This window comes from Gopherus evgoodei, chromosome 4 (genome assembly GCF_007399415.2).
Source record: "Gopherus evgoodei ecotype Sinaloan lineage chromosome 4, rGopEvg1_v1.p, whole genome shotgun sequence".
Classification (NCBI taxonomy): Eukaryota; Metazoa; Chordata; order Testudines; family Testudinidae; genus Gopherus; species Gopherus evgoodei.
In genome coordinates, this window is record NC_044325.1 from 111,742,765 (window position 1) to 111,767,107 (window position 24,343).

The 24,343-nt window shown below is 45.2% G+C and overlaps 1 protein-coding gene across 1 annotated transcript in view; it reads right to left on the reverse strand.

The window, feature by feature from the left end:
• CD81 (CD81 molecule) overlaps positions 1-24,343 on the reverse strand; it is a 71,806-nt gene that overhangs the window by 4,982 nt on the left and 42,481 nt on the right. The window contains exons 3-5 of the mRNA XM_030560574.1: positions 11,243-11,340; positions 5,445-5,519; positions 381-497 (exon numbers count right to left, since the gene is read on the reverse strand). Coding sequence (XP_030416434.1) covers positions 381-497; positions 5,445-5,519; positions 11,243-11,340 — 290 coding nt within the window. The remainder of the gene's footprint in view (positions 1-380; positions 498-5,444; positions 5,520-11,242; positions 11,341-24,343) is intronic.

A 24,343-nucleotide genomic window follows, 5' to 3' on the forward strand; every position in this document is an offset into this window, starting at 1 on the left:
TTTGCACCAAGCTCTGATAATAGCTAGGCTTGAGCTAACTCGGACCTTCACAGCAAAGACCCTGTGCTGAGAAAGCCTTGATACCCAGCTCCTGATCATGTTAATGCCTTTGCTACACTGAGTCCAAGGCACCAGCTGTTCAATCTCACTGCCTCGTCCTTTGCAAGTGGAGCAGTTTATGCACAACAATGTTTATATCTGGCCACTTCTGTAGCCTTACAAACCGAAGGAGGGCTCATCACACATGGGTTGGTCAGATTACTCCAAGGTGCGTATCTCCTGGGGATACCTGGGGACCGTTTATTTGGAGGTAGTACCGTGACTGGGTAAATTATTTTATGCCCTATGGAGAGCCCCCATAGCTATCCCAGGCACCTTACCGTTTCGTGGAAGGTCTTCACCACAGTTTTTGCATTAGTTGCATCAGAATCTGACAGGTCTTGTTGCAACGCTTGTTGCAATGCTTGGTCGTAGAACTGCTTCACATCTTTGGCAACCTAAAGAGGGAGAGCAAGAAAATCCCTCTTAAAGCCACAGACAATAAATCTAAACAGATCCTTCCAACTGCCGTGCAAGGCAGCGACAAAGTGGTACAGATGCCAGGCAGCCCAGCTAATCACAAGTCACTGTCAGTGTCATTCCCAGATGAGTAAGAAGAGTTGGGCTGAATTTGTGACAATTATGGCAATATCCTATAATATCCTGGATAAACCTTACTGAGCTAACAAACTTAATTCAAGTATACTTGGGGTTCATTATATTAATGTGGGGGATTGTATGGAAACTTCTTTAGAATCATAGGACTGGAAGGGACCTCAAGAGTCCCCTGCACTCATGGCAGGACTAAGTATCATCTAGACCATCCCTGACTGGTGTTTGTCTAACCTGCTCTTAAACATTGCCAATGATGGGGATTCCACAACCTCCCTAGGCAATTTATTCCAGTGCTTAACCACACTGACAATTAGGAAGTTTTTCTAATGTCCAACCTAAACCTCCCTAGTTGCAATTTAAGCCCATTGCTTCTCATCCTATCCTCAGAGGTTAAGAAAAACAATTTTTCTCTGTCTTCCTTGTAACAACCTTTTATGTACTTGAAAACTGTTATGTCCTCTCTGTCTTCTCTTTTTCAGACTAAACAAACCCAATTTTTTCAGTTCCCTCAAAGGTCATGTTTTCTAGACGTTTAATCATTTTTGTCACTCTTCTCTAGACTCTCTCCAATTTGTCCACATCCTTCCTGAAATGTGGCACCCAGAACTGCACACAATACTCCAGTTGAGGCCTAATGAGCACAGAGTGGAGCAGAAGAATTACTTCTAGCAGGAAGACAAGATTAATGCAATCTCTAGGAGATATCAGGAACTTCAAAGGACTTTCTAGGACAATATACGTAAAGTGGATTTCCTAGGAAACACTCGGGGGTGAGAGAAATGCAAATGACCCACTCTGAATCCACTCTTTTGAAGCTACCCCTTGAGTAGAGATACCTATTGTTTGAATACCTGCTCCTGAATACTCCAGTTCAAAGACCTCCAAACCATATAAAAGGATGGACACTTCCATGAGTGCTCTCATTCTGAGCAAAGAGTCTGATGAACTTGAAATCACAAAGCAGGGGAGGTATTTTAAAGGATTAGTCCTGCCAGAGACCACGCTGGAGGGGATGATCTCTGGTAAGCTTATTAGCATGCATGTAGATACTTTTTTATTGCTTTTAATATTTTTGCTGCAGTGCTTTTACCTTAAGAATAAAATATGCTTGTTTAGAAGAACTGTGTGGCAGCTTAACTGTGGGCAGTTACACTCTGGTCTCTGAAGAGAAAGCAAGCAGATTTATTTAGGCCGACTACGTTTGTTTATAGAGGTAAGTGGCAGGGACCACTTCCCTTCAGTCTCACAGAGCTCAAAGTACTTCAAGCTACTGAATGCTTGAAGGGCAAAAAGTATAAGCATTCATTACATACTGCCTTTCAGTCAATGATAGCCAAGTATTCTACAAATGCTCTCTCTATACCAGAGTCGGATTACAGTTTTGTGGGTCCCTGGGCCAGAGCAATTGGAGGGGCCCCTCCCCACTTCTTCCATCTGCAGTCCACTCCCTCCCCGCCTAGTGATCCTGCCAGGAAGTGGGGTCGGGACATGGGGGCTTTCCCTGCTCCCCAGCAAAAACACTAGGTGGGCGGACTGGGCTGGGGCCCTTGGGCATGCGCTCCATTGGCCCAGTGGCTAATTCGCCACTGTGTATACACAGACTGATGTTTTCAAAGCTGCCTAAGGGGTATGGACGTTATAGCTAATAGGCAGTGGGTGCCCAAATTTGCTAGGGGGCTTTGAAAAACTTCCACCATATTGTATAAATCACCCATTTGCCCACTAAAGTGCAGCCACCTCTGAGGAAGAACGTGGCAGCAATCAACAGTGCAAAGCAATGATATGCAGTGCCAGAGGTACATGGGGACACTTGCACAGCTGTTGCCTGCACTGTACATTAATAGAAGACCTCAGGATCCAGGGAGGTTAGCCTGGTGCCTTTCACAAGTGCCAAAACTCACTTTAAACAAAATATCCCCCCTTGCAAGAAAAGCAGTTTTTCCTGAACAGGAAGAGGAGCAGAGGGAAAAAGTTAGACAGCAGAAACAAGAGGGGACAGAGTTCTTAAACTCAATCTGCAGCAGCCCAGCCCTTACAGCGCTGAAAGGGGTGACCAAATCACAGAAACCCCAGATTTGATTTTATTAGTTGCCCTTTTGCCCCCTCCCTTCCGCCGAGTGTATTGGATTTGAGTGTGACATCATCAGGCCAAGTCATTCACTAACAGAGTCAGGGGAAAATTAACGCTCCCCTCCCCCCATGGCAATCTAAGCCATCTCAGCCAAATCAGAAATCAAGGAGTGCCTCTGATGTCATAATGAAGTAGGCATGGGATGCTGGTTTTATTACCAGATCTTCCCCAGGGTGATGTCATTAAGGGCTGTAAGATGAGGCAAAATGCAGCAATTCCATTTATTCAGCACCATCTGGACTTGACTGGTGAACAAATGCTGCTAATAATATTTCCTCTCACTGAGCATGGTTCAGTGCTCCAATGTGCTCCAATGCCACTGGCACTAGTTAATGCAAGTGACCTTTAGTCAGAGCCATTCAGCAGAGAGGTTTACAGAGAGTAGCCTCTCCTTTGATCAGACACCCCCGCCAGCCCCAGCTCCCCCCATGTTAGTTAGGAGGTGCATCAGCCGGGTGGATGGGAGGAAGGGGAGGAGGGGAGAAACAGACTGTCAGCATTATTAGTCAAGATCCCCAGCCACTACACCTCTGAGCGCAAGGAGAGCAGACACAAAAAGTGTGATCAGCAAGAACCTGAATTACCTCCATTCATATTCAAATATTAAATTATATCACAAGTTGCAGACACCACTGCTCTCATCAGGTTGGCAAATCCTTGTTTTAGGGTTTTATACTGCCGCCCATCCCCTTGGTATTGGAGCATCTTTCACATAAAAATCAATAGCAAATTCCTAACTGGATTTTATTCTTCTTGTCACCTCTTGGCCTCTCACCAACAATACCCAGACAAAGTAACATTTACATAGCCCACAACCATCCTGAAAGGGTTCATATCCTTAGCCACAGTTTTTTTCTAATGAAGTAATGCTTCTCTCCTATGAATCACTGGTTGAATCTTTCCATCCACAGCCATGTGAGTGAGGTCTCTCAAATGGATCTGAAATGGAACTGACAACCACCTGCTTGTGTAGTTTCATTAAACTTCTTAATAAAGCAATTGACTTTCCAACTCTCACCCCCACCCCACCCGATGCTGACTGTTTCTCCAAGCACAGTAAATCCTTTCTCTTCTTGAACCAACGAATGGTGAAGTGACCAGAATATTAATATACAATTCCCGCTCCACTGCAGGATTGCCAAAGTTATCATGCAGAGACAGTCCATCCTTGGAGCATGCGTGCATGCTCCACCAGTTTCTGAAGAGTGCTGTGCCAGAAGAAAGGTGGGGGCAGGTCCGGACTCAAAAGGTGCAGCCAGCCCAATCCTACTACCCCTCTTTAGGGAACACTAGTCCCTGATGAGACACCTTCCCTCCAGCATATCTCAATCCCGAAGACAGGGCATATTGCAGTGCAGGGCTGAAGACAGGAAGGAATCAACATGGAGACCCAGGTGACATTATGCAGAGAAGTGAATTGGTGCCTGGTAGGTGGGTATCAGCACAAGGCAGCTGCTGTGTATGTCTGCAAGGAGAGACAGGGGAAGAGAGCAGAAAGGGAAGTGGTACTTCTGTGCGGTGGCGAAAGGAGGGAGTTTACTCAGGTCACGTGCGTTTGACAAAGTGGGTATTCATCCACAAGAGCTTATGCTCCAATATGTCTGTTAATCTATAAGGTGCCACAGGACTCTGTCGCTTTTTACAGATCCAGACTAACACGACTATCCCTCTGGTACTCAGGTCATGTCCTTCATTTCAGGCTCCTCAGAACACATATACTCATCCTGAGGCTTCAAGGGTTAGATATTGAATACTGAGATTTCAGGCTGAAAAGTCCACATAGGCTTGGCAGGGAGTAGGTCCATCATTTCCACCTCACGTGTGAGTGACCAGTACACAGTGTCTGGCCTGTATACGGTCTCTGCATCTTGTGCATGCATGGAATCTAAGGCAGTAGCAATCTGCTCCTGGCATGATGAAAATTCACAGCATGTACACTGCACTTTTGAGGAACAGTAATTTGCAAGAGATCCCTTCTTACAATGTAACTTGGTCCCTGAGCAAGAGTACCCAGCGGGGTTTGGTGCTGTGAGAGTCCAGAGATTCCCTTCGTGCTATGCAGCCAGGTTTCCTCTATCTGCCCCCCCCCCCCCCGCCCCAAGAATATATCTATGCACACCCACATTACACTCCAGAACTCTATGCAAGGGTCCACTAGTGTTATTTGTATTGCAGTAGCACCTAGAGAACCAAGCTGAGATTAGGGCTCCATTCTTCTAGGCACTGTACATTGGGATGGGGGGAGTGAGGCACAGAAAGGTTAAGTGACTTACCCAAGACGACTTATCCCTCAAGGGGGGAGGGATAACTCAATGGTTTGAGCATTGGCCTGCTAAACCCAGGGTTGTGAGTTCAATCCTTGAGGGGGCCACTTAGGGATCTGGGCAAAATCAGTACTTGGCCCTGCTAGTGAAGGCAGGGGGCAGGACTCAATGACCTTTTGGGGTTCCTTCCAGTTCTATGAAAAAGGTATATCTTTCTCTCTCTCTCTGGACACATACACAGAGTGAATCTGTGGTAGAACCAGGAACCCACATCCCCTGAGTCTGATGCCTCAAGCACAAGACCAACTTTCCACCAGCTGGGATAGAACCATAGCAGACTCTTACACAACCGCATGATCGCATAGGAACAAAGGTTTAAGGGATATTTTTCTTACCAGGTCTTTATTGACGAATCCCCAGATTCCAGCTGCCACTTCACAAGCAAACAGGATCACCAGGCAAGTGAAGAACTGTGAAGACAGATTAGGAGAGGGACATTAAGAGGCTTGACTACAGGGCAGAGAAAAGGGCTTTGGAGAGGGCAGCTCACAGTTCTACTGGATGAAGAATGAGGCAGAATTGTCCCAGCAGGGAAAAAATATGGTTCAACTGATGGGGATAGCAACATGGCTTCAATGGCTCAAGGATTCTGTGGCAAAAACATTCTACATGCATGGTACCGGGAGAGACCCTTGAGCAATTCCACTCTGGGAACAATTCAGGCTGGCCTACGTTGGGGACAGATTATCAGAGACCTGTCCATCAATCAGAACAAGAGAGAAGGGGGGATCTATGGAAAAAAGAATCTTCCTGGGCTTACAGGGCACACTGTGCGAGCTTCCTGCTTTGACACAAGTCATTCTAGCTTTGTCAGTGTGGGGATAACAGCATGTACCAACCGCTGAGGAGCAGCAGTGCGTCAGGCTGTGATTTATGGAGGGTTCTCTTGGCAGCTGCAGCCCTGCAAAGCTACTGCAGTTTTTTGCATAAATATAAACACACATGGTTTTCACAGCCTCACCCTATTAGCACTTAACCCGAATACTCCCCTTCTGCCAAGCCAGGATCTCCCTCTACAAGATTAATAGATTCTAAGGCCAGAAGGAACCCACTGTGATCATCTAGTCTGACCTGCACAACACAGCCCGTAGAACTTCCCCAAAATAATTCCTAGAACATGTCTTTTAGAGAGACGTCGAGCCTTGATTTAAAAATTGCCCATGCTGGAGAATCCACCCTGACCCTGAGTAAACGTATGCCTTATTTCCAGTCTGAATTTCGTCTCACTTCAAGTTCCAGCCATTGAATCATGGTGTACCTTTCTGTATCTGACTAAAGAGCCCATTATCAAAGATTTGTTTCCCATGCAGGTATTTAGAGATGGTAATCAAGTCCCCTTTAACCTGCTCTTTGTTAAGATAAATAGCGATAGGCTCCAGGAGCTCAATCTATAAGGCAGGTTTTCTAATCCTTTAATCATTCTCGTGGCTCTTCTCTGAACTCTCTCCAATTTAGCAACACCCTTCTTCAATTGTTGACAACAGAACTGGACACAATATTCCAGCAGCGGTTGCACCAGTGCCAAACACAAACATAAAAACCCATCTACCCTGACTCAAGATTCCTCTGTTTATGCATCCAAAGATAGTATTAACCCTTTTGAGCATAACGTCTCCCTGGGAACTCCTGTTCCACCACCACGAGGGACAGAACTTTGGGTTCCCAGGAGGACTTGAGGGTTAATTTTCTATTCTGGCTTTGGGAGACTAATGAAAGAAGAAAGAGAAGCTAAATCACACTGGTCCAAGTCAAGTGCCATCTAAGTGTTCCTACTCCATTCCTGTGGGGATAGCATGGGGTGGAGAGTCCTCTGAGCATTCCCACAGCCAGTCCTGCTACACCATTCCCTAGACCAACTCTCTGCTGGGAAAGGCTGATGTCCTAGTTGTCTGGAAGTCAACTTCTTGAAAGCTGAAAGGGAAGAGGTGGATATGCAGATGAAAGAAGACATCATAAAAGGGAGCACCATATTATTGGAATTAGGATTTCTTTCTAAGTTTCACTCACTCGCACACATGCACAATGATCCTAGGCAGTCAGGAAAAAGGAGTTTTTAAACTGTACTTGTAACAAAATTATTCGGTTTTTGTGGCCTCTGATCTGGAATGTCAGAGCCTAGACTCCAACATATAAAACGAAAGGGATTACATGAAGTAGAAGTGGCGCTCTTTACAAGAGAAAACTTTAGGCATTTGTAGCCAGTGACTGCGGTTTCAATTGTAACTTAATCCAAACAGTTAGGGCAAGGCTGCTGTAATTCCCAGACTGGACATTAGGTTTCACTCTTGCAGTTGGTATCCTCTGGTGAGAGAAAGAGGTTTATTTACATGTCTTTGGAAAGCTGCACTTTTAATCATTTTTGCAAGTCAGTTATGAAACTCTTCCTATATAAAAGGTAATGTTCTGAGATACCCCCTCCAGATTCCTGACCACGCACTTGGTTCTTCCACAGGAGCTTCCTCCCACACAGAACCCAGGCCAGATTTCACACAGAGCCTAATGCAAACAGGAGCAGAATTTAGACTCCTCATACTGAAAACATGAGCAAGAAAGCTCCATTCAGGCACATGCTATCAAGGCTCAGTGCCTTGACTTAAAGTGCTCCCCAGTAACATGGAATTCACACAGTCTATTCCTTATCCTTCTCCAGAACTGAGATCCTTACTACATTTTCCCTTATAGCAAAAGCCACATTCCTAGGGTCCAGCTAGAAAGCTTGCCCTTCCATTAATAGGAGCCCCTGAAATCTTTTGAAGGTCACATGACTGCAAAACAAGGAGTGCTTTATTTCTTGCCATCCAAAAAGCTATCCAGCATCTCTAGAAGCAAAGCTCACAATGCATATGGTGTGCCTATTTAGTACCAACACCTTCTCTTTGTGTTATTCTCTTCTTGAATCTCCATTCAAATAGTCATTTCCTTATGCATCTTCCTACGCTCCCCAAAGTTACATCCGTGGACATGGCAGCAGCACAGAACTTTCAAGGTGTGCTAGGGGAAGGAAACCTTCCTCCTACCAGCCACATAGCGAGAATAGCATCTGTGGCATTAAAACATATTCTCAATAGATCACTTCCGTGGTTCCTAGTCTTTAGCGCCTCTGTCTCCAGTCTGGCTTTTGTGGACAATTTAAATGCCACTGACTGCCTTGTATTACTCCTGTGTGATGAACATTTTCTCGTGAACACCCATTATCCTTGGCAACATGGGGAGCGAAGTCATAGAGGGGAAATAAATACCTGGTGGATTAAAACACTTTGCCTTAGTGCACAGTAGCATCAGTTTCCTCATGTAACCACTGCTTATCAGGTGTCATTCACAAGGTGCCTTCAGCAGTCCCTTGGCAAGCAAAAGTGGGAGGGAGGGATGTAGTCAGTACTGCTAATTTCAGCAGTAGCAGTCAGTTTCACTATGAGGTCTCTCTCATATTCTGTCATCTGCCCATTAAATCTCCTTCCAGACTTCAAAGGGAGGCAGGGTATTCAATTACTGTAGTTCCTTGGTTTTACAAGAACTTGCTGACAAAGTCTATAACCTGGTATTCCCAAGGTGCTCAGGATCTCACTCAGACAACCCCGGCCATATTTGCCACTTGGTTCCTCTCACCTTCGATTGTTATTAGTAATTATATCTAGCTCTTAGATAGCACTTTTCATCAGGAGAGCTCAAAACATTCTACAAAGGAGATCAGGATCATTATCACCCTTTTACAGATGGGAAACTCAGGCACGAGGAACAGAAATGACTAGCCTAAGATCACACATCAGGCTGTTGGTGGGAAACCTGAGTTCTATTCCTGGCTCCAAGTCCCAATGGGGTGCTCTATGCCCTAACTGGAGAGGGCTGTGAAACATTTTCCCTTGGAAAGCCAAACAGACTGGAGTCTAGTCTAAGATTACAACCCAGCCTAGGACTAATTTTAAACAAATAAGCTCCCCCCAAGTAGAGGCTTTTGAGGTGCTGTGTTTTCTTTAAGGACATACACACAGAGATGGCAGCAGGAAGCTGGCTCATAAGGATAGATTTCTTTGCCAGAATAGAGAGGATGTACCATTGCAATGTGTTCTAATTCCAGGCAGTCCATGAACACACTGGAGCACTGGAACTTCTCCAGCCAGAACTCTTTACAGCACTGGGATTCATTGCAGACAAACTTCCACCCAAAGCTCAGACCAAAACTTACAAGAGTCAAAGAAAGTTCAGAAATCGATAGTTCCCTCATTCACCTCTTATTTTTCAAATTTTTATGGCTCTGTAGTTCTGGATTCTGAAAGTACCAAAATGTCACAAGAATGAGCTGGAAATATCATAGAATAGTCTATTTTGAAAACACAGGAAGCTGGACATATGATTAATCCAAACTTACTTCCCACGCCGAACACTAAGGTTGGCTAAGATTCCCTCTCTTTACTAGCAACACAATCATCTCCACTCTCCAATGGTTTGGTTTACCAGGGCTCCATTATGCAGGTTCCCCTGTTGATAGATACATACTGGACCGTATAAACTGAGGAACTGGCAACTGTTTACCACATATCTAAAGCACCTAGCCCAGTTTTAGGTGCTGAGTAGTCCCTGCTGGAATTCCATGGTTAATAGACAGAAAGCGATATGGTGGAGGTCAAGGTAAATGGGGACAACAGCATTGTGTGGGCTTGGAGTTTGTGCAAATGTTAATAGAACAGAACCTGCCCAGAGCCCTAACTGTTGGATTACACTGATAATACTTGCTTGCTTGAATAACAAATTTCCCAGCATTTACCACGAAGGCCTCACTGTGGTGCTGTAGGAAGCTTTAGCCAAACACCTACTCAGGGCCACAGTACAGCCAGTTAACTCTTAAGGAACTGGATTATCCACTTGAGGCAGAAACTGATTTCCAGGGTTTGGGTGGTTTGTAGGGGACATTAGGTAAGAAAGAAAAGGGAGGTCTCTGTGGCTGCTTGAAGGCACTGTGTCCAGAGTGGGACAAATAAATGCAGAGCGTCCCAAGCTGGCCTCATTCCCCTGTGACTTCTAGAATGAATCTCTGTGTGTCCTGCTTCCTACACCCCTCCCATTCTACTGGTGGCTCCTGCCCCCTTCCTGAGACCAGGAATCAGTAAGAGGCTGGTGATGTTCATTAGCAGCAAACTTTCTGATAGTCCAAAACTGCAAACTCCAGAGCTGGCTGGAAAGCAAGGGAGACTGCTCCTCTTCTGATACTCACAAAGAATCTCACTTCCAAAAGGGCAGGGGGTGTTAGAAAAACAGCAGTACCCAGGGAGACTACACTCATCCTCCGAGAACACTGAAGCTATTTATACCTTTAGTCCAGTGGTCTCAAACTCAATTTACCTTAGGGCCAGTGCCAGTCTTCAAATCCTCCCCTAGTGGGCCAATGTCACTGAACATGGTGTTCAGAAAAGAAAATGTTTACATTGTCTTTTTTATTTTGAATTTCTTAGAAATAATAAACTGTCATACAACTTTATACAATTCTTCGCCAGTCAGAGAGTTTTTAGTGTTTGCCAGACACCTGGCAATGCTTCAGTTCTGTCAGTTTGTTGATGTTTGACTTCAATGACAGACAGCTGAAACCTTCAGGATTGCAGCAAGGTGTTCATCAGATAGTTGCATTCGGTATTTTGACTTGTTTATATTCATTCTGGAAAAAAGTGACGCTGCCTCTATGGCCTGGCAACTAATGATGCTGCCTCCATGGCTGACTCTGCTCAGTGACTAGTTGAGGGTATCTCTGTCCCTCTCCCCCAACTAACAGGCGCTTCGGGGGGGGTGGGGAGGGGTTGAGGAGAACGGGACATTGCCGGCAGCGTGTCTGAATGTGTCTCTCCTCCGCGGGCCGCAGTGGGGAGGTTCTTAGGCTGCAAATGGCCAGTGGGCCGGGACTTTGAGACCCCCTGTTTTAGTCAGTGTCCGAAAGATTAGCTCCCATCATCATCATAGACTGTTAAAGATGTGAGAGAGCTAGTCTTATCCAGTGGCCAATGCAACGTTCTTCCCCTACATGCCGCTCTCCAGTACTCCATTCAGTCGAGTTTTAAATGACTCCCACTACTTCCCGCAAACAAAATTTTAGATCTGTTAAGAGATGCCTGATACCATGTAGTATTCAAGCATTTGTGTCTCTTACCGTTCCCAGAAGGCACTGGGACTCCTGGATAGCACCATAGCATCCCAGGAACCCCACAAACATCATCACTGCACCAACAGCAATCAGGATGTAGATCCCTGCAAAAGGAGAGAGACACGGGTAGGGCAAACACGTTAGTGAAGAGTCTTCACCAGAAATATTCTAGCATTTAACTAGACATTAGTTTGTAGTGGGAGTGGATGGACCATTACACAAAGTAAAACTATTTCTCCATGCTTATCTCTCCCCCCCTCCAACCCTTGCATTTCCTTATATCTCCTTGTCAAGTGCTGGAAATGGGCCATTTTCATTACCACTACAAAAAGTTATTTTTCTCTCCTGCTGACAACAGCTCACCTTAACTGATCACTCTCCTTATAATGTGTATGGTAACTCCCATTGTTTCATGTTCCGTGTGTGTGTGTGGGGTGTGTGTGGGGGTGGGTGGGGAGTGGGGTGTGTGTGTGTGTGGTCTTCCTTCTGTATTTTCCACTACATGCATCCGATGAGGTGAGCTGTAGCCCACAAAATCTTATACTACAATAAATTTGTTCGTCTCTAAGGTGCCACAAATACTCCTATTCTTTTTGCGGATACAGACTAACACGGCTACCACTCTGAAACCTGTCATTAGGTCAGTGTGGAGCACTTTGGAAAATCCAACCCTCTCTGCAGTATTTATTTATTTCACTTTGGATTTTTGAGAACAAGAGGTGGATATCCCAAGCTCCAAGCACCCTAATACGTTACTTAAACAAATCAGCAGCAATTATGCAATATAAAGCAGTAACTAAACTATGCTTCAGGAAGATATGTCGTTCAGTAAAACTCAGCCACCAGCATGGCTTTGTCAAGAACAAGTCATGCCACACCAACCTAATTTCCTTCTTTGACAGGGTTATTGGCCTAGTGGATAGTGGGGAAGCAGTACACATGATGCACCTTGATTTTAGTGATGCTGTTGAGATAGTCCCATAGCACATTCTCAAACTAAGAAAAATGTTGTCTAAATGAAATTACTATAAAGGTGGATGCACAACTGGTTGAAAATCCTACTCAAGTAGTAGTTATCAACGATTCACTGGGAGGACGTATCTAGTGGGGACTTCTCAGAGGTCTGTCCTGGTCTCGTACTATTAAATATTTTAATTGATGACTTAGATAATGGAGTGGAGAGTATGCTTATAAAAACTGCTGATTGCACCAATCTGGGAGGACTTGCAAACCCCTTGGAGGACATGATTAAAATTTAAACAACCTTGAAAAATACAGAGAATTGTTCTGAAATCAACAAGATGAAATTAAATAAAGACCAATGCAAACTACTTCATTTAGGAAGGGAAAAAAAATCAAATGCACAGCTATAAAATAGGGAATAACTTGTCTAGGCGGTAGTACATCTGAAAAGGATCTGGGGGTTACAATGGATCACAAACTAAATGAATCCACAATGTGATGCAGTTGCAAAAAAGGCTCATATTCTGGAGTATATTAACATGAATGTCATATGTAAGACACAGGAGACAATTGTCCTGCTTTATTCAGCATTGGTGAGGCCTCAGCTGGAGCACTGTGTACAGTTCTAGGTGTCACACTTTAAGAAAGACGTGGATAAACTGGAGAGAGTTTGGAGGAGAGCAACGAAAATGATAAAAAGTTTAGGAAACCTGACCGATGACAAACGGTTAACAAAACAGGGCATGTTTAGTCTTGGGGAGAAGGGGGGGAGACAATGACTGAAGGGGGACTGGATAACAGTTTTCAAACATGTTAAGGGCTGTTATGATGAGGATGATGATTAATGTTCACTATGTCCACTGAAGATAGGACAAGTAATCTGGTTAATCAGCAGCAAGGAAGATTTAGGTTAGGAATTAGGAAAAAGCTTTCTAACGATAAGGATAATTAAATACTGGAATATATTTCTGAGGTAGGCTATGGAATCCCTGTCACTGGAGATTTAAGAACAGGTTAGACAAACACCTGTCATGGATGGTCTAGGTATACTTGGTCCTGCCTCATCACTGGGGATATGGACTAGATCAGTGGTCTCAAACTTATTTGATCAAGACCCCCCCTCCAGTTTGTGTCTGTAGTAGTTTACACACACACACACACACACACACACACACACACACACACACACACACACACACACACACACACACACACTCTGGCACCCAGCCAGCAGCCACCGCTCTGTGGCTGGCCAGCTCTAAAGGTAGAGCGGTGTCTGCTGGCCGGGTGCCCATCTCTGAAGGCAGTGCTGCCATCTAGTAGCAGCACTGAGTAAGGGTGGCAATACCACACCATCCTTAATTCTCCACTGCTGCTGGCGACGATACTGCCTTCAGAGCTGGGTGCCTGACCAGCATCTGCTGCTCTCCAGCCACCTAGCTCTGAAAGTGCGCAGTAAGTTTCCTCTCCCCTCCCCTAAAATACATTCCACACACCCTAGTTTGAGAACTTCTGGACTAGCTGACTTCTTGGGGCCCCTTACAGTCTTACATTTCTATCATTCTATGGCAGAGATAACATTGTGGGAGCAGCCTGAATGTTTGGACTCTCCTAACTTTAGGAGTGTTTAATGTCCCATTGTTAATGATGCATTTATGTAACAGATGTTGCTATGCACAGCCACCAGCAATTGGAGGAAACCAGCTGCAAGGGAAACAAAGGCAACCAGGGTTGCACTAAGGCAGTCTGGGCGCAGAAGGAAGTTCCACTCCATGAAACCCAATGGGATTTGCAGTCAGTGACTCTGACATCCTCATGGCAACGGGCTCGTAATGGTCACTGAAAGATAAAGTAATTAATTGTGGGAGGAAGCGAACTTTCTTCCCAGTCACAACCTGTGAGCGTCAAGTATTCTGGTTACCATCAGAATCCACAGTGCTCACTCCTATAGTGTCAGCTTTATAGTTCTTTAAAGATGGGGCTTTTAAGTTCTTTGATATAGGGACTGTATTTATACAGCACCTTGCATAATGGGATCCCGGTCCATGACTGGGGCACTATGTGCTACTGCGATAAAAACAACACTCTTTCAGTATCCCCTCCATCCTCTTTCCTCCACACCTGAGTACTCTGCATCCATCAGGCTGGTTGGAGCCCATTGAGAACTACCCCATTCCCCCACAACCAGGAAGACTTAGTGTGTTGCCCCTGAAGCGCTTCCAGGACCTGCCAAGGCAGTCTGCTTTACACTCTAACACCGGCGGACACAGAAAAACTAAGTGGTCACAGAGACTTTGTCAACTGGAGCAGGAGTCAGGAAGAACGCTTGTGGCAGTTGTAAACCATGGAAGATTTGGGGCCAATAGCTAGAATTTTGTGAGCCTGAGAGTTTGGTCCAATTCAGACATCAGCTCAGCTGCCACAGGTCAAGTGGTGAAAGGGAGTAAAAGACAGAGGGGATCACTACCCAGAGCAGATTGGTAGGAGGCCAATGAGATGGGGAAGTAGTGTCTTGGTGTGTGCATGGGGAGGAGGGTACAGAGGGGCAAGAAGTGATGGGAAGGCATTAACACAATCTTGTCAGATGAAGATTAGCAGGAGGCCAGCATACAACTCCACAGACAGAGGGAAGGTTTTTAAAGACAGACAAGTTGACTGGAGAAATTCCTTTCTGTAACGAATCTTGCTAAATCCAGTCTTGCTGCCCTCAGAGTCAAAACTTCAATGGGCGAGGAAAAAAAAAAAAAAGACCTCTGTAGAAAAAGAGAGGGAGCAGCTTGTGCTGCAGGTGATGTTAGATGCTTTTGTGGAGACAAACTCCGCTAAATCCTTATATTAAGAGATTGGAAATAAAGATGGATTAGAGGAGGAAGATGTGTCAATGAGGGGAGAAGGAAGGGAAGAGGGTAACTCTCCCATTAACAAAAATCCTAGCAAGTGTTGTGGGCGTGTTGGGAGGGAATAAGTGGGGGAGGTTTGTCGTTCATATACACTGGACTGTGGTCAAGGTAGTGTGTCATTCAGGACTAGAACTGAGTACTTTTTTTGACGAATAGATTTGTTTTTGTCAAAAGAATACAATTTTTGGTGCTCTGCAACTTTTCACAAGTTTGTGTTGAATTCAATTAGGGTGACCAGATGTCCCATTTTTAAAGGGACAGTCCCGTTTTTTGGGACTTTTTCTTATATAGGCGCCTATTACCCCCCACCCTTTGTCCAGTTTTTTCACAGTTACTATCTGGTCACCCTAAATTCAATGAATACTTTTGGCTGAGGAGAAAACTCCACTTCTTTTAGAAGTCAACATGCTGCCATTTCAAAATTTAGCCAATTTTAAAAATATACGGGTGAAACAAACCCAAACATGGCCAAATCAAAACATGAAAGAGAAAAAAACAAACCAACCCAATAACAACAAAAAACCCTGCTTAAAAATTTGGCTTTGAATTGTCAAACATTTCAGTCAATTTGAAATTATGTTTTTCAGGATTTTTGTTTGACAAAAAAATCCCACCGTTTTGGCTTGAAGCAAACTGGATTCCTTCCCCCACCCGCCACATGTTTCAGAATCAGGTCTGTCCCCTAACAAACAAAAAAAATCCATTCAACTTGCTCAGCTCTGTTTGGGACAGAATGCAGATGTAAAGCCAGGAGGAGAGTTCTCCCATTTTCAGTGGGAGCATGAGGGAGAATTCCCCACCTCTCCCCCCCTCCACCCCGCCCACTCACAGAGATTTAAGGACTGGCCACGGCAAACTCCTGGGTGTCTGCCAGAAGAAGCTTGTTGTGTGGCTGCTTCTCAGCACTCTCAGTTCTGTCCAGAAGCATAGGCAGACAGACAGACAGCAGGGACAGAACCTCTGCTTTCTCTGCCACTCTCCCTAAAGAGCTGTCTGTAGATAATGAAGTTGCTGCTAGCGTAGGAGGTTCCCTTTAGCATACTGATTATTTCCTTCAATGAAAAGGAGAATCTGAACTGGATGCCAGAGTCTGCCTGTAATGTACTCCAGGCCCAGTCCCTGAAAAAAGAAATACCCGAACTGGATTCTAGCCCACTGGAAAGGAATCTGGAATTGGATGCAGCCCCACTTCCAAACTCTGTATCAATTCATGGTAGGGGAGAAAATTCAGGCGCCGGAGAAGCTGAATTTTCAATACAACAGTCCCCACGTCCTACTTGGAGCTTCCTAACTGAAGTCCAGAGGATGGAAGTTGTTCCTCAGGGGAAGTGAGGGCAGATAGCCTAGTGGGGAAAGCATTGGGATGGCTGGACTGCACTCCGAAAGCGACACAAAGACTGAAAGGCTTTTGGGACTCAAGCCAGTTTCTTTCTAAGACACAAACAAATGGCCTTTATTAGAGCCAGAGCAATGAAAGCTACTGGAAGCCAACAGAGTGAGATGCTTCTCTACAGTTTATTTAAACAACAACAACAAAAATTATCAGACAATACACTCTTGTACCCTGGAGACTCCACAGTGATCAAGTTAGCAGCTTTCCTGAGGGAAAGGCAGTGCCAAAAGTTCAAGAATCAAGCCACTGAGTTACTTGGGGGAAGAGGGAGTGTTCTTGCATATTTTCCTCAAACCCAATCTGAGGGTCTGAAGCCCATCTTGAAGGGGCTGGGGAAGAAAGGGTGGCCCTCTCTCCAGACCAGGGGCTATGCAGTCAAGAGAATTCCCTTTGCAGTGTGCTCTGCAGCCTGACCTGGAATGAGCAGCCTTTCCTAAGGAAAGGGCTGACACGTTAATAGTGTACCTATCCTGGCAGAAAATAGCAATAAAGTGGACACACCAAACCCTGGCCTCTCGGAGTGTGAAACACATGTACATTTTGAGGAGCACACTTCAAATCAGGCAGAGCGCCCCTTTTCTACCAGGGCAACTCCCATTACTTTCAAGTGCCCTTCCCATATTTATTCTAGTCTCCCCATTCAGATATGGCAGAGACTGGGTTCTCAAGTTTTGTCTTTACGGTTTCAGGTCGTGAACTCTGCATAACAGGGTTTGTATCCTATTGGAAGTTGTATAAAGCCCCAAGCACCTTTATAGCGCTATACAGTACTGCAATACTAATAGTTACTGTTCAGCGTAAGCTACATTTAGATAATGGTTTTGTCTGCCTTTCACATTTAATTTCTCAGCATGGGTTCCGGCTTTTCCATGATTAACAAAAATTATTAGTTCCTTACTTTCTTTTTGTTTTTTTAATTAAAGATTCTGATTAGAGATGTTTAGAACAAACAGAATCCCAGTGCCCAGAGCATTTTTTCCATTTGAAGACTATAACCCTGTGAGAAGCCAGAGCTCCACTAGTAACAACAGCCAGCAAATAGCTCATTATAGTTTGCAATTTCAACCAATTCTCCACCCTCCGCTTCTAGGCACTATTCTGGCCCTTGCTAGCAGTAGCGTAGGATCCTAGGGCATAGTTCTCAGATAATATAGCAATTAGGACAGTGCAAAGAACCTGGACTGATTAGGCTACCAGCAGGATTTCCTCTCTGAAAGGAGGCTGGGTGGTGATGGTGGTGGGGAGATTGCAGAACAGAATAGGAACCCCAAACCAACATTATCCATATAATGGTTTGCTTGCATTGCTTAGGGAATCAAAGCCACACTGTAGCTCTAGCTTCTCTTCTCAGCAGCAGAAATGATACTGAGAAATTCAGAATCTAGTCTCTATGAGAGCAAAGAGTACAGAACCAAAAAGTGGGTCTGATGTGGCTCTCCTGGACTGAGCTCCTCTAAGATTCCTGGGGCAGATGTGACGACACATACCCTGGTATCTGAGGAATGTCTGAGAGGAAGTCATTCCAGATGTTGTTCTGGACAAGTTATCTCCCCTTCCTCCCCCCTAGTGGTGGGTGCTGTATAGGCCCAGATTGCTGTACCTCTTGCTGTCAGTGCAGTCTCTGCTGGATTCAGCTTTGCGATACGCTCATGGCAGAGGGAAGAGATCTGCATCTTCCCAGGAGGGGCAGGATGACAGATACAACTCTCTCTTCTTATGTTTGAACATAGGACTCCTCCTAACCTTACATAAGGGGACAACACAAACACGTCGTCTGCCCTTTTCTATGCCCCCACCATCTGGTGAGGATTTTCAGATGCTTGCAAAGGCCTCTTCAGGCAAACAGCTGCATGACATGAGACAGGACAAACAGTGCTGGGTGCATGCAGGGAACAAGCTCGTTTCAAGCCACAGAGACCACCCAAGGCTGCAACCACGTGAAAAGGCAGGACAGACTGGGACAAGCCTCTGGAAATGGGTAGTGAGATAGGAGCCCTTTGCTTTTGACAGTGCTATATGCAAGAAAGAATTTTTGGGGTGGGGGTGTCAGTCTAGCTATTACTAGGCCCTTATCAGAAAGCACAACATATCTACAATGAAGCTGAGGGTGAAATTTCTAGCCCTGGTAGATACATTGGTGCTAGCTCTGATCTAGAAGTTCGAGCGCTGAAAACACAAGCGTAGCTGTGGCAGCGCACGTAGGTAGGTGCCTGCTTGTGTAAATACCTGGGGTCTTGGACAGTGTTATACTCTGGGCTGCTAACCTGTCCCCCTGCTCATGCTGCAGCAGCTAGACTTCTATTTTTAGTGCACAAGCTTGAGTGGAGCTAGCAGGGGTATGTCTACTTGAGCTGGATGTTACACCTCCTGCTCCAGTGTAGATGCACCTTAAAAGGTTGTCTCACCAGGTCAGATATGAGGCATGATACTAGTTGTTTGAGGATGCCCATGCCAGTTCTTGGTCTATGGTTAAACAGTCAACTCTGGTCTGCAGGGCTGTCAGTCAATCCAGCATCTTTTGTCTGCCCTAAGCTCACTTTAAAAAGTGATGGCTTTTTTTTTTTTTTAATTGGCCTTGATGAAACAGAGGAACTGAGGCCAGCACATTCCTGGTAGAGTGACTCATGCACTTTGGGATCCTAGAACTATAGGACCTTCCTTCCCCCACACAATAGCTCAGTCTTGTTCACACAAGCAAGCACTACAATGTGCAACATACTATTGGCTCTTTCAGTCAATGTCCTCTGCTCCCCTCCCCCACTCCTCCTTTTGATTCTCTCTCTCTCTCTCAGCAGCTTTAACTTGTTTAGCTAATGGAATACAGTCTCTTCCACCCAGGTTGCCATGGCAATGTTTCCAAAAAACCCAGCACCAAGGCATTCTCCACAGGAAGCCTGGGACACATTCCAAGTCCTGTCTGCCCGAGTGCTCGCCCCTTCCCCTGGGGATGCCCTTTAAAAAGAGGGCAAGAACAGAGGCACTGTGGCATAGGAATTCCTGGCTAGGGTCCACACTTATTTACTCCCAAAGGAAAAAGGGAGTTCTAGCCAGTCCTCGCTCCTTCCTCCAGACCTGCTCCCAGGGATCATCTGTCTAAGTCTTTAAGACATCTGCAATACCCCGAGGCGCCGGTTGGCGGTGCACACCCTGCCTTGCTGGGCGCACATCCTGCCCTGCCTGCTGCCACAGTGTTGCGTAGAGTAGAGGGACCCGGTTCGGGAAAGAGGCAAGGGAGGAGTCATCTTCATTTGTGGAGTATTGTATAAGTATTGTGGAGGAGCTGCACAACCAAGAGGTCCTGGTCTGAAGGCACTCCCTCATGTATAGAGGGAGGAAGGGAGCCCCATAGCAATGGGCTAGGAGGAGTCCTCTGGAAGAACAAGAGGGCAACATTAGTTTTTCCTTTAAAGCTAAGGGGAAGGCACTACAGGGAGCAGGATCTCTCTTCACACACAAGGGAGTAGTAGCAGTACCAGTTTAGACAGAGGAAAAGACAGGGAGGGAGAGTCTCCATGTTAATTTTGTTGTGCTTCCCAGGGGAATTAACCAAGCCAGCCACTCTTTCCCTCTCTGGGTTATATTTGATTTGTGTTCTTCCATGGTGGTGGTGGTGGGCGTTTTGCGACTCCCAATTTTTTGGGGGGGTGGGGGGTGGTCTTTTCTATCCAATTCCACCACCATCAGCACATGTCTGGCCCCTCCTCCTTCTCTTTTCCCTTTCCTGAGAGCAGAGCTGCTGCTGAGTGGTCACTAATGACTTCCAGATGCAGCAGCAGCACAAGCCAGAGAGCAGAGCCCCAGAAATCCTGCATCAGAGGACGTGCAGGGAGAGATCAAAACAGTGCATACAGCCTGTTTGTGGGGAGGGATGAAGGGAGCGGGATGAAGGGAGCGGGATGCCCATTACCCACCTTCCTCATGAAAGGAAGAACAAAGCACCCACCCCAAATACTTCCCTAGCTCCCAACCCAGACAGATTCCACACTCAGGTTTTTTCTATCTTGCCTCTTGGGTAGTGCAGGAAGAGGAAGAGGGTTTAAGCTTATTCCGTGAAGTGCATGCATAACAAAGAGGAGCCAGGAACATGGCCTGCAGCACTAGGACTAATGCGCTGGCTGCACACCTCTATAATCAGGACAGATCATCATCCAAGCTTCACAGATGGAAGATCCAGTCTTGAAAAACACCCACTGGACCAGTTTCTGCTGGTTAGAACTACAAAGTGGGCAGGTGTTGGTACATATTCTGAGGTTGTCCCCATTGTGGATGATGCCCAGATCCAGTCTGGAGGCTAAGCAGGTACCTGAATACACAGCAGATTTTGAAATAAACAAACCAACAGCTTAAAAACAATGGGAGCTTTACATTAAGCAGCTGGCAGCCTCACAAAGCAGAAAGGACACAAACGACCCGTGGGGCAGACATAACTGGTGGGAAAGGATCAGAGAAAAATAAAAAAGTGGTTTGAGAGGAATTAACGCCGGGCAGCTCTTAAACAAAATGGATAAAGGAGTGGTTTAGGACTCCTCACTTTTGGAGAGCCTCTGTTATCTGCGCCACCAGTTTGAGAGCCTGAATTACTGCAGCTGCAGAGGGGATTCTAAAAGAAGCTACTTGTCTGATTGTACCTCCCCTACCTCCCTTCCAGCAGCAGGCCTAGGGGGAAGCACTCCCAGCAGGATTCCATTCTCCTTCCTCCCTTAGCAGTTGGAGCACTGAATGCCTGGTTCATCTTCAGACTACATGTGTAGTTATGCCACCCCTGAGAAAAAAGTCTTAACTTCCTTCCCATCCATCCCTTTTTCCTGAAGTGACCAGTAGCTGCATAGATGCAAAAATAAAACATAAGAATGGGCACAGTGGGTCAGACCAACAGTCAATCTAGTCCAGTATCCAGTCTTCTGACATTGTCAGATGCTTCTGGTTGTCAGAGGTTTAGAGACACCCGGCGCATGGGGTTGTGTCACTGACCATCTTGGCTAGCAGCTAAGTATCCTCCAGGAACTCATCTAATTCTTTCTTTAACCCAGTTACACTTTTGGGCTTCATAACACCCCTGCAATGAGGTTCACAGGTTGACTGTGTGTTGGGTGAAGAAGTTCTTCCTTGTATTTGTTTTCAACCTGCTACTTATTAATTTCATGAGGTGATGCCTCTTTCTTGTATTATGTGAAGGGGTAAGTAACACTCCCTATTCACTTCCTCCATTCTGTTCACAGTTTAATAGGCCTCCATCATAGCCCCACTTTGTAACCTCTTTTCTAAGATGAGCGGTCCCCATCTTTTTAATCTCTCCTCATATGGAAGCGGTTCCATATCCCTCATTTTTGTTACCCTTCTCCATACTTTTGCTAATCCTAATATGCATTGATTTTGAGATGGGGCAACCAGAACTGCATGCAGTATTCAAGAGGTGGTCATACCATGGACTCATATTGTGGTGTTATATTTTCTTTTAATATCTCTCCCTTTCCTAATGGCTCCTAACATTGTCAGCTTTTTTGACTGCCACTGCACATTGAGCGGACATTTTCAAAGAACTATCCATGATGACTGTAAGATTTCTTTCTTGAGTGGTAACAGTTAATTTAGACCCCATCATTTTAAATGTATAGTTAGGATTATGTTTCCCGACTTGCATTACTTTGCAATTACCAGCACTGAATTTCATCTGCCATTTTGTTGCACAATCACCCAATTTAGTGAGATCGTTTTGTGACTCTTCACAGTCAGCTTTGGACTGAACTCTCGAGTCATTCTGCATCATCTGCAAGTTTTGCCACCTTACTGTTCACCCTCTTTTCCAGATAATTTATCAATACGTTGAAGGGATGCCCAAGGATATTTACCTCTCTCCACTTTGAAAATAGACCATTTATTCCTACCCTTTGCTTCCTACCTTTTAACCAGTTACTGATCCATGAGAAGACTGTCCCTCCTATCTCATGACTGCTTACTTTGCTTAAGAGCCTTTGGTGAGGGACCTTGTCAAAGGGTTTTTGAAAGTCCAAGTACACTATATCCCCTAGAACACCCTTATCCACATGTTTGTTGACTTGCGAAGAATTCTAATAGATTAGTGAGGCATTATTTCCCTTTATAAGAGCTATGTCCCTCTTCCCCAACATATCATGTTCATCTATGTGTAAAGATTTTGTTCTTTACCACAGTTTCAACCAATTTGCCCAGTATTGAAGTTAGGCTTACCAACCTGTAATTGCCAGGGTTGCCTCTGCAGCCTTATTTAAAAGGCTGTCTGCCAACAGGTTCCCTTTTATATTTCTAGCCCTGACCAGATTCAGCTAGATTTCTCTAAAAGCAGCAAAGAGTCACCCACCAAAGCTCATGCTCCAATACGTCTGTTAGTCTATAAGGTGCCACAGGACTCTTTGCTGCTTTTACAGATCCAGAATAACACGGCTACCCCTCTGATACTAGATTTCTCTGATTATTAATTTCTTGTCAGGATTCTTGTTTCCTCTTCTACTAGAATGAGAAGTACAGAGAGACTATAAAACAAAGTCTTGACACTCAGATGTTTGACCTGTTTGATTTGGTCTGCCTGTCCCTCGTACGCTACTGGAAATATCCCTATAGGTCTTCAGGCTGTAGCACTACTTCTATTAATACTTTGTTCTGACACTCAGGAGTTATAAGTTGGCCATGGGGAGTGTTAAATGGATACATATCCAAGACCCTAGGTTGTTAGTCTGAATCCAGCCCAGGTCAGTGCTGACGGAGTTATGTAGTGGCCAATGTGAAATTACTTTTGTAGTTTCTGATCAGTAAGAACTGTGTTCATTAGCATCCTTACTGTGAGATTGCACAGAAATAGCAGAGACTGAACTGGTGAGGGAGGAAACATGCCCAGCTGCTAAATATGCCAAACTTTAGGCTAACATTTTCAAAAGATGACTACTGATTTCTGGATGCCCAACTTGACACACCTTAAAAGGAGCTTGATTTTTCAGGCCCTTTTAAAGGTGTCTCAAGTTGGACACTCAAAAAAAATCAATAGTCACTTTTGAGAATGGGAATCGTAATCCCCAGGGCTTTTACAAGCACTAAATTCAACAAAAATTCCAGAAGGTTCCTCTGGAACAAAATCAAAGAACTGCAATATCTTGAAAGTTGCTGGTGTATGAGAAACCCATGGAAGGATTAATCTGGAAAAGCAACTTTCACTGATGCTAGAATCTGTGTCAGGCCCCTGAGAAATAATCAGCCAATGAGATTCTCTTCTGATGGTGTAATGTGTCTAATATGCTGTTCCGTCAGATGCTCTGTCACTTTATAAGCTCGGAAAGTCTTGGGTTGGAGTTCTGTGGAAGATGGTGGAAATTTCTCTCCTCCCTTTGAAGTCTATGTAAGCTCTTCTGAAGCTCGGTTATTTTATTTAGCTGCCTCTAGACTCTTACTGCAAACAATGAAATTGTGTGATCACATCACCATGAAAGTGGGATCTCATGAGGATATTTATTTGGTGCTGAAGCCAGTCTTTGAAACTTGAAGGCTGCAGGGTAGTCCCATCCTGAAGATGATGGGCAGCAAAAACCCCCTACATGAAACTAGAGCCACAGTGGTGATTGTAGGCACCCAGGTTTGTCCTTAAAGTGTTGCATCTCTGGGCTGGTGTAGAAAGCCTTCATGTGAAGCTGGTAACATGGGCTTGGTTGTGCTTTCTTTTTGACCTGGTGTTTTATGGTTCAGTCACTAAAGCAGGGGTAGGCAGCCTATGGCACGTGTGCTGAAGGCGGCACGCAAGCTGATTTTCAATGGCACTCACACTGCCTGGGTCCTGGCCACTGGTCCAGGGGGATCTACATTTTAATGTAATTTTAAATGAAGCTT